General features: G+C 37.4%; 1 protein-coding gene across 1 annotated transcript in view; it reads right to left on the reverse strand.

The window, feature by feature from the left end:
* Positions 1-19461, reverse strand: part of LOC134754462 (triple functional domain protein) — a 364706-nt gene that overhangs the window by 267672 nt on the left and 77573 nt on the right. Inside the window, exons 13-14 of the mRNA XM_063690796.1 lie at positions 12239-12398; positions 4979-5110 (exon numbers count right to left, since the gene is read on the reverse strand). Of these exons, the coding sequence (XP_063546866.1) occupies positions 4979-5110; positions 12239-12398 (292 nt within the window). The remainder of the gene's footprint in view (positions 1-4978; positions 5111-12238; positions 12399-19461) is intronic.

Genomic DNA, 19461 nt, shown 5'->3' on the forward strand with positions numbered 1-19461 from the left:
ATATTTCAATGATATCGGAAACGGCTCTAACGATTTCGATGAAATTTGCTGTAAGGGGTTCGATCTACCTAGGTTCTTATCTCTGGGAAAACGAGCATTTTTGAGTTTTTACTTATGTTTTCCGAGCAAAGCTCGGTCTCCCAGATATTCAGTATTATTAATAAATTAGTTTATTAACGTTTTATAAAAATATGTGACGTTTTGAACTAAAACGTACCACTTTGTCGGTTGTCGATTAGGTTGATTTCATTTTGAAGCTTTATGGAAATAGCGTCTTATTGACAACAATAAGTAGGTACCCGTTTGGTTGAAAACGCCACATATATTGAAAACCTGACTTTCACAAATCTCACCTTTTTGGGTTCTTCCAACTCAGAATAACTAGCATATTTATATTGAATCCTGATGCTAATATATAAAACATGTCCCAAATATGTTTGTATAGAAGTTTTACTTTGTACTACGTCACGCAAACTGGGAAAATTTGTTGATACTAAAACATGACGTGATGGAATCGATATTTTAGAATATCTTTTTATGTTAGGATTAGGATGGAGAATACTGACGATTCTTAGTAGCACTAGCCCAAGGAAGTCCAGGTTTGTAAGTGTCAGGTATCAGTTTTTTTTAAAGCGCTAAATATATTTCTACAAGTAAAGCAATCCCTTACTGTAGTATTTTTCAAACTGGAAGGGTACGATGATAGATTTCATCTCCATACAATTTATAACCCAAAAATGCCGCATGTTGCAAAATTATATTGAATTGACATCTATCATCGTACCCTTTCAGTTTGAAATAGTTATTTACGATACAAGAGCGGAAAAGAGAAAATTCGAAACGGGTGGCGATAAATTAAAACACGACCGCAGGGAGTTGCGAATTACCTAATCGCACGTGTATCGTACAACGTTTTACAGTACATATGGCCCTTTAAACTTTCGACATATGCACGAAAAGTGCTCTTTACGCACTAGGGCGAGAAAGTTGCACCATGTGTACTGTAAAATACTTTTTAGTACATACATACACGTTACATATACGTTACATACGCTACATATACGTTACCGCCCTAGTGCGGTAATTAGTACAATACGTGCATATGTCGAAAATGTAAAGGGCCATAATTATGTACTGTAATAGTACATTACTACAGAGGCCGGGAAGTAAGGGGTTGCCGGCCGAATATATATACGGCCGAACGTAGTGAGGCCGGATAGTTATGAGGCCGACAACCCCTTTTCACGCCGATGTATGTATAGTGCTTTTCTCAAACATGCAATGAAATAAATAAAGAAATCTCCACGAAATCAAAGTTTTAATTCTAAAGAAACTAAAAGTAAACTAGGCACAAAATATAACTATCTACCTATCTTTTACCTATCTTTATCACACGTGTCGTATATTTTACACATGTAGTTAATCTATTTATTACACAAATGTTCAAAGGTATATTTATGTATCTTTGATTTTTCGCCTTGCATCCTTCTGACTGTAGTTTTAGCCACATAACTAAGATTACGTAGTTTTTTATGTTGATATTATGCTTCACATACATCGTTGCCTTAAACATGGAGTATAATTAACAGGTATTCATTTAATATTTTCGTCGGAACTCATATTAAATAACACAATAAACAACGCACAATAAATCCAATAAAATAGAATTACAGATACACAATGAAAAATGTTCAACTTTACCTCCAAAACGATTAAAGAAACACCAACGCGTGTTTGAGTAGACATTTTTACCGCTAATATTTAAATGAAATATATTTTGTCAAAGGACTGTCTCATTTCAAACATAGACAGAGATAATCATACTATCTTTGTCTTACACTGGTACTAACACCCAAAAGAAAAGGATGAGTATAGTTTTTTTGTTCTTATTTACTGACAAACTGGTTTGACCAACTATATTTTAAATCTGTATTTGTAGGTAAATTTGCAATTCAATATTATTGGAATTTGTTAATAATGTTTTATTTATATATTTTTTGTAAATTCGATACAATTAAAACTGCAAAATATATTAATTATCGTTTATTGTTTTTTTTAAGTTGTATTGGCAGAATGTCATTCCGAACCATAAGCAAATATTGGTTATAGTTTTTTTTTGGCTGAATGCCATGATGTTGTGTCACAAATATATGTGAAATGGAAATTAAAAAAGAGCCACTTCCCGGCCTAGGCCTGCAACTTTGTATGAAATTTCATTACAGGCCCCTCGTCTAGCCGCGCCGGAGTCGTGATACTTCCCAGCCTAATATAAAGAACGTAATATCAATATTACATAGCATGTTTGAGAAAAACGTTGTACAATACACGTGCGAAAAGGTAATTCGCAACTCATGTCGATTAAAACACTTCCTTCGGTCGTGTTTCAATTTATCGCCACTCGTTGCCAATTTCCTACTTTTCGCACTTGTATCGTAATGTACTAATAATAAAGTAGTGATTGTAAAATAAAATTAAAACTTTTTTTTATATATATATTTTGGATTCAAGTACAGTGAATAAGAACATTGCATGGCCTTCTAATTATAACTATTATAGAAAACGGGATATTTATCATGTTTATTTATATTATTTATTTCTCGATATTTTGGCCGGTCTTGCAAGACCGGTCGTTGTGGAGATCCCTGGGGAGGCCTATGTCCAGCAGTGGATGTCTTGTTGGTGTAGATGGATTCACACAACAAATGAAATAACATTTTTTTATATTTGTTATCCGTAGTTGTCCCTGTACCTGAAAGAAAAATAATATCATGATAGCACAAAATCTCTAATTTTATAGGAAGAAAGATGATGCATTAATATGGATTCTAATAAAGTTATCACTTACTTACCTGGTAGTAATAATTGTGTTTTTCATTCATATACAAAATTCCATCATTTTCAACCCCAGGAAAGTTTTTATTTTATTGCAGTGAGGATGTCCTGATTTTTTCTAGCTAATGAAGGAAAACATTCAATTTCCAAGATTGCCTCTTCATTTTACACAATACCTAAAAAAAACCTAGAGTTAGTGACACATTGACTATTCGGCAACCAAGACAGTAACAATTACATAGGTATTGTTCACTGCTTATTATCCTAGCATTATGGAAAAAGTGAGAATTATTTTCTAAAAAGATCGGCACGAGAAAATTACAATGTACAATGAAGGAGCGAAACTGTACTTTACGACACTTCACCATCATGAATTTCTCTTCAATTGAGCGTGAATTTTCCTGGATTTTCGCGGGCCAGAATACCGATGATTTTTGTAACTTGATTTAGACGTTGCTATCATTTTCGATCCACAAATTCCACAATCGAAGTGACAAGTCACAATAAACATAACCCCATGTGTCAGTGTCAACAAAAAATGCACTAAACATGACGGCAATGCAACTCACGTCAATAATGGTCGGCGGAACGGCGCGACATTGCCACGTCGCGCGCCACGTATTTGTACACGACATTTTTGACACACACATACGTAAAATAGATGAAAAGAGAACGTTGATTTATGCATGATTTCTGTATGAAACAAAGTTTTTTTATTAATTTAGCGCAAACGAATATTCGAAAGTAGATAAATGCAAAAATATTTATGTCGTAATAGTGTGTAGTGACTTAATTAATGCCGATTGATTTTTGTATGATAATCGAACCGCCTTAACGACTACAAATATTGTCAATTTAATCGCTCTTTTCAGGCAGCATCGTTTAACAAGCCATATTCGTGCATTACACACGTAGAAGAATTAAAAAGTGATGTCATAAGAACTTGGTACGACTTCATATATGCTTATCTCTTACTGTACCTAATAACTAGAAAGAGACCAATAAAGCCGCGTTTAAAGAAATTATAGACTTAAAGGTAACTTTTAATAGGGTCAATGACTCACGAAAGGTATTTAAATGAAACACCTTGATCCAAGTCGTTGCATAAATGAAAAAACACGTCGGTATCCGTCAATGGACAGGAAACGGTTTCAGGTTATGGAAAGTCAAGATAGTTCCGAGAAAATTACAGGATTCACTGTAATTAGGCGAATGTAAGTATCGAGTTAGAAAAGGAAATACATGATTAAGGATTAGAACATCACGACCAATTAAGTTACAAAAATTATAAACCAGTTATACTTTTCTCGGTTTTTATTAATGGCGTTAGAGTGGTCAAGTGGTAACACGAAGAAGGATGGTTATAATATTGCGTATATTTGAAAATTAAAATCACAGGTTAAACTAAAAATCTACATATTAAGTGATTTTTAAAGTGTTGTATTTTATAAATATACGTTTGGTAAGATTGTTTACTGATATATTTTTCTACATCACATAATTTAAACAGAAGGTACAGACTACACAATACACATATTAAAAAGCTAAATGTCTTTACCTCTCCGAGCATAACAACAAACAGTCATTAGATTGAGGTAGATTTATCAGAAAATCGAAATTTATAACAGTCTCATTAATCCTCAATATAGTAGAAAGTATCATTAATTCAGCGCAATATCGTACGGGCTCTTAAATACATAGAATATGCATTAAGTCATGTAATGACTGACTAAGTAAAACTTTGTGTACATTTGAACATATTTCTTATAATAAAATGGAGCTTGTAAACAAGTAATAAAGGTTTGCCGTAAAAAAATATCAAACTACATCTCAGCTACTCAGGAATCTCAGAAAAATAAAAAGAGCGTGAGTATCGGATGAATTCGGGCGGGGTTTATACCTACATTCAAGTGCAATAATAATATGTACTCTTCGTATGGAAATTATGAAGGAGCTATACCCGATATGTAATTTTTAGTTTTTGTTGTTATAGCGGCAACAGAAATACATTATCTGTGAAAATTTCAACTGTTTAGCTATCACGGTTCATGAGACATAGCCTGGTGACTGACAGACAGACAGACGGACAGTGAAGTCTTAGTAATAGGGTCCCGCTTTTACCCTTTGGGTACGGAACCCTAATTACCTGGAAGGTGGCGTGTTGCATCCTGGCGACGCTCTCGTTGTGCGCCGCCAGCGCCTGCTCGGCCTGCTGCGGGTCCCGCGGGGGCTCCGTACGCTGCAACTCGTCGCCCCACAGTTCCAGCCGGGAAGACACCTGGGTGAATTGCAAAAAATATGTACCTTTTGGATTTCGTTACTAAACTGAGAATAAACGAAACTGATAATTGCTGTAACGAAACTGATAACATAAGGCGTGGGACACGTGGAAAAAAATCTGTTGCCCGGTTTCATACAAACAGAAAATAATTATTAATGAAACATTATAATTCCAATCAACAATATTTATTATAAATTTACAACTTTAATCGTATTTTGTTTTAAATTAAGTAGGAAGTTAGGACACAAAGTTTTACTGTATGGACTAAGCCTTATATTTTATCAGTTTCGTTACGTAACGAAAAATAATGAAACTGAGAAGGATATATGAGAAATCATACCCTCAAAAAAATATATAAATAATAATAATAACGGGTTTGTAGCAACTTTGGGAATAATAAAAAAAATATAAACGCTACAAGATATATATATTGTTATTTACAAGCCACGGAAATTAACCTTATTAAATAAAATGTCACGGAAACCAATTTTATGATAAATGCTACGGAAATCAACCTTATTAAATAAAATGTCACGGAAATCAATTTTATAAAAAATGCCACGGAAATCAATCTTATTAATAAAAAAATGGCTAAAGCCTACTGGTACCAGTGGGGATCAGCCAGGAGTGAAAGCTGCGAGTAATAAATATTTAACAGTGGTTTAAAATTATAAAAAAATAAAAAAAAGAAGACGTTGAGTAGATTTCCTAAAATTGATGACTTCGTTGAATTTAATCGGTAGGTAGGAAATAGGTTGGTCACTTCCCTTGAGAGAGAAAAGCGAGCTCCTTGGAGAAACAGGCCCAGACCTACAGAAGGTGGATCTTTAAGGAGCACTTCACGAGAATGGCTCCTCGTCTCGTGGATGCTGCCTCGGCTCTGGGCCGCCTACTACCCAACCTAGGGGGGCCGAATGCTCCATGCAGACGGCTGTATACGGGGGTCGTCTGGAGTATGGCGCTCTACGGAGCCCCAATCTGGGCCGGACGACTCACGGAGGCCACGAAGGCGCTGCTCCGCCGGCCGCAGAGGGTGGTGGCCCAGAGGATGGTGAGGGCCTACCGCACCACCTCTCACGCAGCGGCGTGCCTCCTTGCCGGCACGCCGCCGTGGGAGCTGGACGTGGAGGTGTTGGCGGACAGGCACGACCTGAGGGCGGAGGCCAGGAGGCGTGACGAGCCCCCAGACGCGGAGGAGGCCGAAGGATGGCGCAGGCAGCCGCGGAGCGCCTACGAGCGCGATGGAGGGATGCCTTGGAGGATAGCCACTATGGAACCCGAACCATAGGGGCTATCCTCCCGGTGATGAATGAGTGGGTGGACAGGAGGAGGGGGGCCTGACCTATAGGGTGACGCAGGTAGTGTCCGGACACGGCTGCTTCGGACACTACCTGTTTAGAATTAAGAGGGTGCCGCGGCCCCAGTGCCACGAATGTGGCGCGGTGGACGACACACTCTGGAAGAGTGCAATCGCTGGGCCGTGGAAAGAGCTGCCCTCAGGGCGGCAACAGGGGTGGTGGACCTGTCGCTGCACAGCATCATAGCGGCGATGCTGAGCCCCATATGTTTGGGGACAGATTATAGCCCATCAGCAACAGCTACCATGCCCTGCTGACTTAGGCTGGTCCAAACAAAAGTTTAGAGATTTTTCGTTGCCGCTGCAAAACAAAATGCGCAGAAAGGTGCAATGCAAATGCGTTAAAAAAACTTAAATGCACGGACCTATGTGCATGTAGTGGCAATTGCGAACAATAGATATCTTATTTTAATCTGCATTGTTTGTCAAACATGTATGTTAATTTTATCACATTTATAATAGCTCTACTGGCGAAAGTTTTCGCGACAACTTTATTTATATATTTAATTTATATTTGTATATATGTCACATTCAGAAGTAATTTATTAATGTAATCTACAACCAGAAGAATTACAACTTATCAGAAATCATCTAAACATACTTAAAAATCCTAAAAGCTGCATACCGCTTTTACATCGCAAGTACGCCGCGCCTCACAAAACATTTTTTTTAACAGTTATAAAAAAAATGTGTGACAAGTTTACTATTCTATATGTATAGTAGGATAACTGGGCTATTCACAGGTATTTTTTTTCTAGAGCAAATCGCCATAGTTTTATTTCTGTACAGGATTTTCGAAGAAAAAAGTGTAATTTTTTTTTTTTTTTTTTTCAATTTGAATTTCTCGTATTTTTTGTACGGGTGAGTGAAAATTTAGTCACAGAAATGAATTCTTCATCCTCGAATTATACGAAAAAGATACCAAACTTGATATATTTGCTAGTTGTATGCAGATATAAATTTTAGAGTGAGGCGCGTCGGAGAAATAAAACAAACGGTACCTTATGACACTCGCGAAACGAATTATGTAAGCAACAAAAAAAAAACTAAATTATCGCAACTTTCCCAAAAGCTACTTTCTAATGTCTTTGACGTGATAAAAACCAATATTTCACCTGGCTGAAACATAACAGCCTTCCTTTTCTCATTATAGGTGTTTGCGTTCCGTTGAAAAGCAAAAACAAGGAATCAGCAACTTTCGCATAGATGTCTTGGAGTGCTACAAGACACAAGACTCAAGGCGCGATCACTCCGACTACGGACCAACTCTGGGCCTGGAGTCTGAGAATGGGGGCACGTTGTCGCGTAGTCTCCACCTCACGTCCATACATTAAAAAAATAGGGGTATATGAAGTTGCGAGATTTACGCATGAATTTAAATATAATGCTACTTTTGGCAAATTCCTTGCCCAAGTGCGATTATCATTACCTGTCAGAATACTAAGTCGTGATTACGGTTTGATTGTAACGTTCAGCGACGTTGGCCTGAGGAGGCGTGTAATAGGGCGTGTAACACGGACCGGGAATATCGTAGAACCTTAAAAAATCTACGAATGCTATGCTACGGACACAGAAAACCGCCAGGGGGTGGTCTGTGGCTACGGAAAACAGTCACGTTATCACAAAGAACGTTGAATGGCGTTCCATAGCGCAATATCACTTCCGACTCCAAAGCAACTGTGATAGATCTCGTATCAGCCTTCTTCAAAGGTACCAACCAATACAAATTTTGTAAAAACGTCAATTATGGTTAAAATATATCTATATCCGTAATAGGCTATCGGAAGAGGACCCACCAAATCTATGGAAATTAAATCTAGTGGAGCATATACAGGTCTTGGAGAAAGCTGGTGCCCACGCGGTTATGTGTTAGAAATCTTGTATGCTTTACAGACTTGGCACTCCCCAAGGTATTCGGTTACATCGCAATACATATTTGGCCAATAGTATAAACATCTCATTTCAAATAAGGGTGAACATTCGGGAACCCGTTGTGAATCTCAGCGATAGCCTCTCTTATTTTATCTTTAGGCAAAACCGTCCGCCAGGAGTTAGTCTCTAAAGGATTATTAACCGCCATCTTACGCATTAGAACCCCATCCCATATTGCATACGCCGGAAATATTTGTGACGACCTGTAAACACCCTCTCGAACCAGGGGTCAGTCGCTATGCTGTCACCCCGTCTGAAGGAAATCAAACCAATCTGGGGACGAGAAAGAACGTCTGGGACAACGTTTAATGCGCCTTTTCGGTGCTCGATCTCAAAATCGTATTGGGATGTTAGAGTAGCCCAACGAGCTAGTCGGCCACTTGGATTGTCTAGGGTAATGAGCCATTTTAGAGCAATGTGGTCTGTAATTATCTTGAACTTTATTCCATCGAGGTAGCCGCGAAAGTGTTTAACATATAAGTAATTTGCACCCCAACAGGGGAGATGATTTTTCACGTCCACCAGGTTGGATTTTAAAATCGTTGTTTTCGTAATCAGCGACCCGATAAACCATAGAAACAATACCCATGTTGATTTTTTGACATTGTCACGACATTTCCCCCTTTTAGGGATTATTTTTCAAAAAACCGGAAACACGTGTTTATTTATTTATCGTTAGGAATACTCTACTTGTTTTCCCATACAAACTTTGGACCCCCATTTCACCCCCTTGGGGGGTGAATTTGGAAAAATCCTTTCTTAGTGCACCTCTAGACATTATAAGAAACCTACGTGCCAAATTTGGAATCTCTAGAACCAGCGGTTTGGGCTGTGTTGAGATGTCAGTCAGTCAGTCAATTTCTTCTTTTAGTACTATGCCTTATGGGAAACGGTCGAAGAGATAGTTCAGATCCGGAAACCGCTACCAAATTTTAGTATGCTGTTGGGCATGGTACTGGGTCTCCAAAACTGCCGGGAGACAGCGGCGCCAGCCATCTACTTCAGCGGAATGACGTCATCAAAATGACTCCCGCCTCGTTGCGAATATTGCACTTTGCACCCAAACTATGCATTGCACATACACGTGTGGGATATTAAACGAAAGCCAATAAAATATTATATATTTTACTAATACACTATGTACCAAAATATACAATCGTTTAAGAGAAATTTAAAAATAAATCAAAATGAAAAAAAATATCGATTATTTGGGTTTTTCCACCAAACCAAGTCGGACGTTAAAGCAATGTACTACAAAATTAAAGCTGATGTCTCAAGCCATACACTGATATCAAAATAATCAAAATCAGACCAAAAATGTGAAAATTATGCATCAAAATGTAGGTATTTGCTAGAACAAAAGCATTAAAGTTAAAAAAATCGAAATTGGCCATTTTCGGGATAATCCGCATTAGCTTCTAGTATGTTATTAGCAATATAAAAAGGATCATAAAACTGCTGGGAGACAATCTCTATAGTGCCTAAACTTTTTTCATAAAAAGTGTTTTTTCTTTGTTTGTAACTCTTAAAATATACATTATTTTTATAAATAATGTATTAACGAATCATAATATATTTAATAACCTTTCGTCTGATGTAGCACATGTGTATATATGACTCATGGTATAGTTATAATTTAAATTTTGCAAATTTCGGCAGCGGTCACATATATGACGCCATTATTTGTCACTCAGGCTCTATAGAGATTGTCTCCCAGCAGTTTTATGATCCTTTTTATATTGCAAATAACATACTAGGAGTTTATACGGATTATCCTGAAAATGACCAATTTAGATATTTTTAACTGTAATGCATTTGTTCTAGCAAATACCTACATTTTGATGCATAATTTTCATATTTTTGGTCTGATTTTGATTATTTTGATATCAGTGTATGGCTTGAGACATCAGCTTTAATTTTGTAGTACATTGCTTTAACGTCCGACTTTTGGTTTGGTTGAAAAAACCCAAATAATCGAATTTTTTCTTTCATCATTATGATTTATTTTTAAATTTCTCTTAAACTATTGTATATTTTGGTACATAGTGTATTAGTGAAATATATAATATTTTATTGGGTTTCGTTTAATACCCAACACGTGTATGTGCAATGCATAGTTTGGGTGCAAAATGCATTATTCGCAACGAGGTGGGAGTCATTTTGATTACGTCATTCCGCTGAAGTAGATGGCCGGCGCCGCTGTCTCCCGGCAGTTTTGGAGATCCAGTACCATGCCCAGCAACACACTAAAAGTTGAAAGCGGTTTCCGGATCTGAACTATATTCCCATAAGGCAGTGCACTATTTTATATATTTAGAAGATTAGTTCGGCGGCGGCCGCTCATTGCACAAGTTGTCGTACAACTTTAACTCTCTGTATGAACATTTACCACCACGCATATACACCATGTCCAATAAGTCCGAATAGACATTTTTATACCTTAGCTCTAAAGACATACGGATTACAGGCCATAAAATTCTTAATTTACGTAAAAAACGTCAAGGATTTGTAGTTTGTTTTGTATCCATGATGAAACTGTTTCGTAAAACTATTATTAGAAAATTTTACAATGGCGACAGCCCAGGTGCTATATTTTTAAGGCGTTAAAACGCTTTGAAATAAACGCAATCTAGTTTACACTACAATCAAAAGGTATAAAGAGACCTCCTCAACAGAAGACAACAGAAAAGATCCGGTCGGCCACGTTCAGCTAGAATCGATACAGTAGCCAAGATTGGAAGAGACCGACTTCGACAGAAAGAACATAGCTCTTAACGAAAATTAGCTGCTGACCTGAAAATATCAAGAGGATCGGTGCACAATATTTTGAGGGTAGATCTTGGATGCCATGCTTATAAAAAAACGTAAAAAAAGTACATGGCATTTCCTAAGCGACCAAGAAAAAGAGAGTGCAAAGATCTAACATAATACTTTCTTGGCACGCAGGTGACGAGTTTGTTTTTTCTGACGAGAAACTGTTTGTGTTAGAGCAGCCTCATAATGCCCAAAATGATCGATTGTGGGCACCACGGATAGAAGACATTCCGGACAAACAGAAAAATGTTCCTAGGTTCCAGATCCAGAGCTCACCATCGGTCATGGTGTGGGGTGCAGTATGTAAGAGGGGTAAACTACCTTTAGTATTCATAGACAAAGGCGTTAAAATTAACGCATTTTACTATAAAACCGAGGTTTTGGAGAAGATTATTGCCCCAAATTTAAAATGTATGTTTGGGAATGAATATTATGTGTTCCAACAAGACGGAGCTCCTTAACACACGGCAAATGCTGTTTAAGCTTGGTGTCAGGCTAATTTGACAGATTTTTTGCCGAGACATGAATGGCCCACCCAGTTCTTCAGACTTGAACGTATTAGATTAGTTTGTATGTAGTACATGCTTTTAAAACTACATGATTATAAAATCATAAACCTGGATCATTTCAAAAAGGTTGTCGAGCGTATTTGGGACAAAATGCCAATGGAAATGGTGCGTACTGCGTGTGATTCATTCGAGAAGCGTTTGAGGCTGGTAATAAAAGTTAAATGTGGAGTTATTCCGAAACATTTCTTGTAAATATATTATATAAGTGTGCCATTAATAAAATATAATTTTAATTGTAGTAACTATTAGTACATTTATTTTATCAATATTTGTACTGTATTCGGACTTATTGGACACGGTGTATATATGATGAATAGCTTTATCGTGAACTCAATGCCTCCGCTTGCGGACGGACGAGACTGAGAACGCGCCCTGTTGCCCCGCAGCCGCTGGAGCGCCTGAGTCGCCTGCATCCTCAACAACCTAGATCCTCTGGTTTATATAGGTACAAACCTCTAGCGCGTCCCGCTCGAAGTGCCGGAGCTGCAGCGTGAGTTCAAGCCGCCGCTCGCGGTCTGACCAGAGCTCCTCGAGCGCGCCCCGCGTACCCCGCAGTCGCTCTAGCGTCGTCTCCACGGCGGTGGTACTCGCCGCGTCCGAGTCGCCCGAAGACCTGACATCATATCTTTATTAATTAATTTGGATTAACTAGTGATAAAATTGAGAGTTGGGAAGTGGAGATACATTTTTATTTTAACAAACTTGTCTAAGCCTACGTCAGAATTTAGTCACAGCCGAAAAAGGCTAATTTTATTTTTGATATAATTAATTATGATATTAATAGTTATTTATTTGTTCGCCTGATTTTTTTTTTATTACAAAAAGGCAAGCATTTGACCGCAATCTCACCTGATGGTAAGTGCCGATGCAGTCTAGGATGGATCATGCTTACCTAAAAGATGTCTATTTACTCTCGATTTAAAAAGATCCACGTTATAGTGGACTGGGAATATATTTGCAGGAAGTGAATTCCACTCCTTAGCCGTTCGCATGATAAAGCTGGATGCATAGCGCTTAGTACGAATCAGTGGCAGAGTAACGACGTAAGGGTGAAACGCAAGTCCGCGTCTAGTCCCACGGTGGCAGAATGGAGATGGGGGGATTAAATTATGTAATCCCATCGCACACTCCCCGAAATTTATCCTGTAGAACACCGATAAACAAGCTACCTTTCTACAGTGTTCAATTTAGTAAGAATATTAAAATTACCAAGCGCCGCCATTACCACAAACAAGCAATGTATGAAATACGAGTATAGCCTACCTGTAATTCCCAGTTGAATAGGTTGAAGAATCACATTTTTTTAGTATACCCAATATATATAATACGAGGGGAGATACAAATATTCGCGGAATGAAGTAGAAGGAGGTAAAATGGTACCAAACCCCGTTGCTTATCTGGTACTAGAGTTATTTGCAAATTAGTTGATAATATAACTTCAACAGGTTTGTTTTTCAAATTTTCAAACAAAGTACTGTCTATATTCATCATATAATTAAGAATTTTATGATGGTAAACACAATTTCTATATAAACTCACCTCCATCGTAAACACCGTACCGGAGACTTGTGTCTATGAGACCGCCGGTGATATTTGAGCATTTTACACAAAAATATCCATTTCACCGGCAATTTAAACTACTGAAGTTCGTCGTTTATCCACCAAAACCTAATTTATTGCATAAAATAAGTAAGTAAGGAAATGCAGTATCCCGATACTGACTTCACATGACAGTGACCTACAATTGCGCCGGCGCAAACTGTTATGTTACGGTTGGATAGTAAATCTCTTACGCCAATTTCCTCTCTTTATTGTATTTAACTACGCCGCCGTTCTGTCAATACCGTGCCTTGTTTAATTGTTTACGTTGCTGGACTTTCGTAAGGTATAAAATAAATACCACATTCCGATTTATTTACTTTTTAGTAATGTTACATGGTATGTCGACTCGTATTCCATAACGTCGGATGAGAACATCCGTCCAAAATGACATTTAAACAACCGGTAATAAACAACGCATTGCCTTTCTAATAATCTGACACGGTATTTTTATCATTTTTAGTTTTCGAACAACAGAAAGCACATAAGGTCGGATTAGACGATTTTATATTTTTCCGCGGGGCATAAGCATAGGTAGACATCCGTCTTTATCCATAATGTTGCTTCAAATGTTTCGTTTTTGTGAGTGGCGCTAAGTGACTTATGACTTTTATCATTCGCTTGCCCTTGTCCCATTCACTTGAGGTCGGCGCAGCATGTCTTTTTCTTCCATACCTCTCTGTCACCCGTCATCTCATCATTCACTTGCGTTCGTTTCATATCATCTCTCACACAGTCCATCCACCTTTTCCTCGGTTTTCCTCTCCTCGTACATCCCTCCACATTCATTCTTAATACCTTTCTCGTCACATGACTTTCATCCCGCCGCATCACATGCCCGTACCACGCTAGGCGATTTGCCCTTACTTTTTCTGTTATGGGTGCAACTTTCAGGCTTCCTCTTATATACTCATTCCTTATCCTATCCATTCTCGTCACGTCACACATCCATCTTAACATTCTCATCTCCGCTACACGCAATCTCTTTTCATCCGTCATATTTAGGGCCCAACACTTATGACTTTATGCATGTGAAATGCAGACATATTGCGATGTGTGTATCAGTAGGTAGAGGTACGACTTGTCTATAATTTTAGTAGCAGAACTACGTGTTTGATTTTAACTTGAAACCTTATGCCTAAAATATTTGAAAAGTAGAGCGTTAGCGGGTAAAAATACGAGGTAGAGTAGCAGACCGGTTTTCTTTGGCGGACAAAATGATTGAGCTACTTCCTATACTTTTTGATTTTCTCTCACTGCCCATTTGGATTTACATCAAGTAGATATTATTCTTTAATAAGAGACTTTATTCTTTAATAAGAAACTATAAAATGATCATCACTTGATTATTATAATGTTACCGCTTTTTTTCACTGTCATTTGTCACTTTCTTGCTTGCTGAATTCCACTCTCGTTATGTCGGAAGTTTGGGTGGTTACTGATTCTCTTACCTAGTTAGGTTATATCTAGCCAGGATCACTGGTACGGTACCGTATATTCTACAGTTCGAAGCTTCAGAGTCATAGACAAGGTCTCAAAAGATTGTTTTAGAGCCAGTTTAAGAATTCAAGGATTTTAGGGATAAAGTATTTCGATTGCTGGGTAGTTTGAATCCAATTGGCGGATAGCCTGCTTCATGTTGATCTACTTTATTCGTTTTTATGTGTAAATTGAATTTTATGATACTAATAGACAGCTTTTATTACTACCCATTAAACAAACTCGTTGCAAATCCGGCCTATTATATTAATGGAGGATTATAAGTTTACATTTTAAAGTTAATAAATTGGCAAAAATTTCAATGTTTAATGTGTAATTGAAACCAGTCTACGTAAAAACAATGTTACCTCCCTATCAAGCTATAAATCTATGTTTGCCAAAAGGCAATATAAAGCACAATCGGCACATGTATGTACAACAATATAAATAAGTTAATCAATATCTATCCATTACTGTTGTATAAGTGAAAGATAGAACTCACTAAATGGCTAAAACAACTAAGTTATGATGATACAGAGTCATTATCCTCTTTGCTTCGTCTTCTAGATTAGAAATAAACACAATGTAGTTTCACGTAATGCATGACCTGAAACATTAAATTTGATTACCATCATTCACAATTTTCATTGCTACGCCTGACACACGTTCTTATAATAAATAGATCTTTTTTCTAGCTAGAAATAAATTCTATTGTTTAATCATAGCGTACAATGGGTAAAAGAAAGCACAAGAGCAAAGATCGGGATTACGAACATTTGCTTCACAAAATAAAGACGCTAGAAAAGGTTATTAAACGACACCGACATGATGATGATCTTGTGCAATCCCCGAATAACATGGAAGGTCAGTCCTTTAACATTTTGTACGAGTATCTTTTTCAGCAATAAAGAAAATAGCTACTTTTGCATAGATATTCCTACAATAACAAACGAAGTTTGGATATTAACGAAATTATGGATATTTACGACAAATAATTATTTATCACGTGTATGGTTCGTACTGCGGGCAGTTTTTGGGGCTGTCACTTTACTTACTGACGTGAATATATACCTGATTGAAGTTGAATATCTACAGTTTAACAGAATGTCTACCATTTAACATTTCCCACGTCCCACGTGTATGGTTCGTACTGCGGGCAGTTTCTGGGATTGTCACTACGTTCTGACGTGAACATATACGAGCAATGCGGGCAACCTGTGGGGTTGTCACTTTGCCGTAATTACAAGCCTGTCATATATTTACAGACGCGTCGCCAGTAGATGATACACTGGTAGACTATCCCATTTCTACTATCAATGGTCATTATTGACCTCGGATCCGGTTATTTTATCATGGATAGCGGGATATGAGATAATTACACATCGTCCCGTGGTGCAGACTCATCCTCCTAAAGGCAAAACTTTCTCAATTAATGAGAAGCTTCAGATTTCAGAATCAATTGCAGACTTGTTAAAATCTGGCGCTATTTCTGAATGTAAACCTTGCAGTGGACAATATTTGTCTACAATTTTTTTAATTCCAAAGCCAAATGGTAAACACAGATTTATCCTTAATCTTAAAATTTTTAATAAATTCATTGACACGGAACATTTTAAACTCGAAGATTTAAGAACTGCTTTAAAGCTGGTTTCTGAGAGATGTTTCATGAGTACTCTAGACCTAAAAGGATGCTTATTTTTTAATACGTATACATTATCATGTATTCACGGAAATATCTTCGATTCGAATTCAATACAAAATTGTATGCATTTAATGTATTACCGTTTGGCCTTAGTACTGCTCCCTTTGTGTTTACGAAAATAATGAAACCCGTCACCAAATTGCTCAGAGCATGTGGTTACCTGTCCTCTGTCTATTTAGATGACTTTCTCTTAATAGGAAGTACATTTGAGTCTTGTTTGGACAATATTAAAGCTACAAAGCAATTGTTAACATCTATAGGCTTCGTTATAAATGAAGAGAAGAGCAACCTAGTACCTAATACTAGGTGTAAATTTCTAGGTTATATCATAGACACGAACAATTTCCAAGTTACTTTACCTGATGATAAAATAGATAAAATAAAGAAAGAATTGAATCATTTTAAGACTGTCCGACGGTGCAAAATAAGAGATTTTGCGCATTTAATCGGCCTGCTTAACTCGGCATGTCTTGCAGTAGAGTATGGCCGGCTTTATATTAAAGAATTCGAAAGACAAAAATACCTCAGCTTGATCAACGATCCAGATAATTTTGACAGCTATATGAACATACCTCGTACGCTGAAGTCAGAGTTTGATTTCTGGTGTCACGCCATTAATAAACCTACTAACAAAATTAAGTATGACGACTACTGCTTGGAAATTTTTAGTGATGCTTCTACCTCGGGGTGGGGGGCGGCGTGTGGAGAGAAATCTGTAGGTGGCTCTTGGTGGTAGGAGAGTCGCAACCATATTAACTATCTAGAAATAATGGCAACCTATCATAGCTTACAAACTTTTGCTGAAGGCATGTCAAACTGTCAAATATTACTTCGTGTCGATAACACGACGGCAATTTCCTATATAAATCGAATGGGAGGCGTGCAGTTTCCTCATCTCAACCGCGCTGCAAAGGATCTTTGGCAATGGTGTGAGGCACGGAATATTATTGTTTACGCCTCTTATATTAAGTCGGTAGATAACTCTGTGGCAGATGCGGAATCGCGTCGTCCACACCCGGATATTGAATGGGAACTAAATAATTCCGCTTTCAACGTTATTGTTAAACATTTTGGTATGCCAGATATAGATCTTTTTGCCAGTTCTCTGAATAAAAAATGTTATGCATATGTTTCCTGGTACAGAGATCCACATGCACTTACCATAAACGCCTTCACCATTTCATGGAACAAATATTACTTTTACGCGTTCCCTCCTTTAACGATGATTTTAAAGACGATAAGAAAAATCATAAGAGACAACGCTACAGGTATAATGGTAGTCCCCTTTTGGCCAACTCAGCCGTGGTTCCCATTATTTATGCAACTACTTGCCACGGAGCCCTTATATTTTGAACGTAGTAGCGACTTGATCATATCTAATTCCAGCGATCGCAGTGTACACCGCCGACTTACCCTGGTTGCCGGAGTCTTATCCGGCAGTCGCTGCTAAGACATGGGACCCCTCCGTCATCCATTAATATAATGGTTGCATCTCTATCTGATAATTCTATTAAGCAGTATGATTCTTGCCTAAAGAAATGGCACAGTTTCTGTACTATTAATAACGTTGATTTATTCACTTCTTCAATAGCAGAAATATTAACTTTCCTTACACAGTTGTATGAAGCTAATGCTCAATACGGTACTTTAAACAGCTGCAGATCTGCTCTGTCCCTACTTTTAGGCGCGCATATTGGTAACGATGATCGTATTAGACGTTTTTTCAAGGGCGTTTACAGAATGCGCCCGCCTTTACCTAAATATAATCAAACATGGAACACCTCAATAGTATTAGATAACCTAGCATCTTGGTTCCCCAATAAAAATCTTGATCTGGATAAGATAACTAGAAAACTTGTTACTCTGCTTGCTGTCGTAACAGCTCACAGGGCTCAGACATTAGCTAAAATTATTTTAAGTAATGTTGTATTTCATAAAAACGAAGTAACTATTAAAATTCCCGATCTCGTTAAAACCTCGAGGCTAGGTGCAGCTCAACCTATGTTAACCTTACCGGCATTTCCGGAAAAGCCAGAAATTTGTCCGGTTAAAACGCTATCGGTTTACATAGATAAAACTAAATTGTTACGTCACAATCACGATTCTCTCTTTGTGAGTTTAAAAAAACCTCATAAACCAGTAACTTCACAAACGATAAGTCGTTGGATTCGATTAACTTTAGGAGAATGCGGTATAGATATCACAATGTTTACCGCACATAGTACGCGACATGCAGCGACCTCTAAAGCGCATAGTCTGGGAGTAAACTTGGATGTAATAAGAAAGACCGCTGGATGGAGCGGGTCTTCAGCTATATTTGGTAAATTTTATAACAGATGTATTACAGAGACTGATATTCAACCTTTGCCAAAACTATTATGGCTAAAGTATTATAATTAATTGAGTTAATACTTTGGTAACCATTCAAGGTTTAGAGACAATTTGTTTTTGGTTAAAGTATTAAATTTATTTGTTACTTTTAACTTGGTTTATTTATTTTTTCGATATTTCACTATTCCTCTCAAGGTCTACATTAGGTTTATTTCTAATCTAGAAGACGAAGCAAAGAGGATAATTAATGATTAAACGAACTTACCATAAGTGAAGTTCTATCATAATTATCCGAGTTGCTTCGTCGAATAGCTTAGAATCCCGCCCTCCCGTTTACACTTGCCCTTATTAAATATCTTCAATAAATTAACATTAATAGTTATAGGGGTATAAACTATATGCATACTTAGATGTATGCACTTATATAAAAGTATGTTGTATCTCTGAACTAAATGATGGTAATATCAGACGTCAATACGATTTAAACTTTTTCTTTTTCTATTCTCTCAAATTTAGTGTTTCAGGTCATGCATTACGTGAAACTACATTGTGTTTATTTCTAATC

This window comes from Cydia strobilella, chromosome Z (assembly GCF_947568885.1).
Source record: "Cydia strobilella chromosome Z, ilCydStro3.1, whole genome shotgun sequence".
NCBI lineage: Eukaryota > Metazoa > Arthropoda > Insecta > Lepidoptera > Tortricidae > Cydia > Cydia strobilella.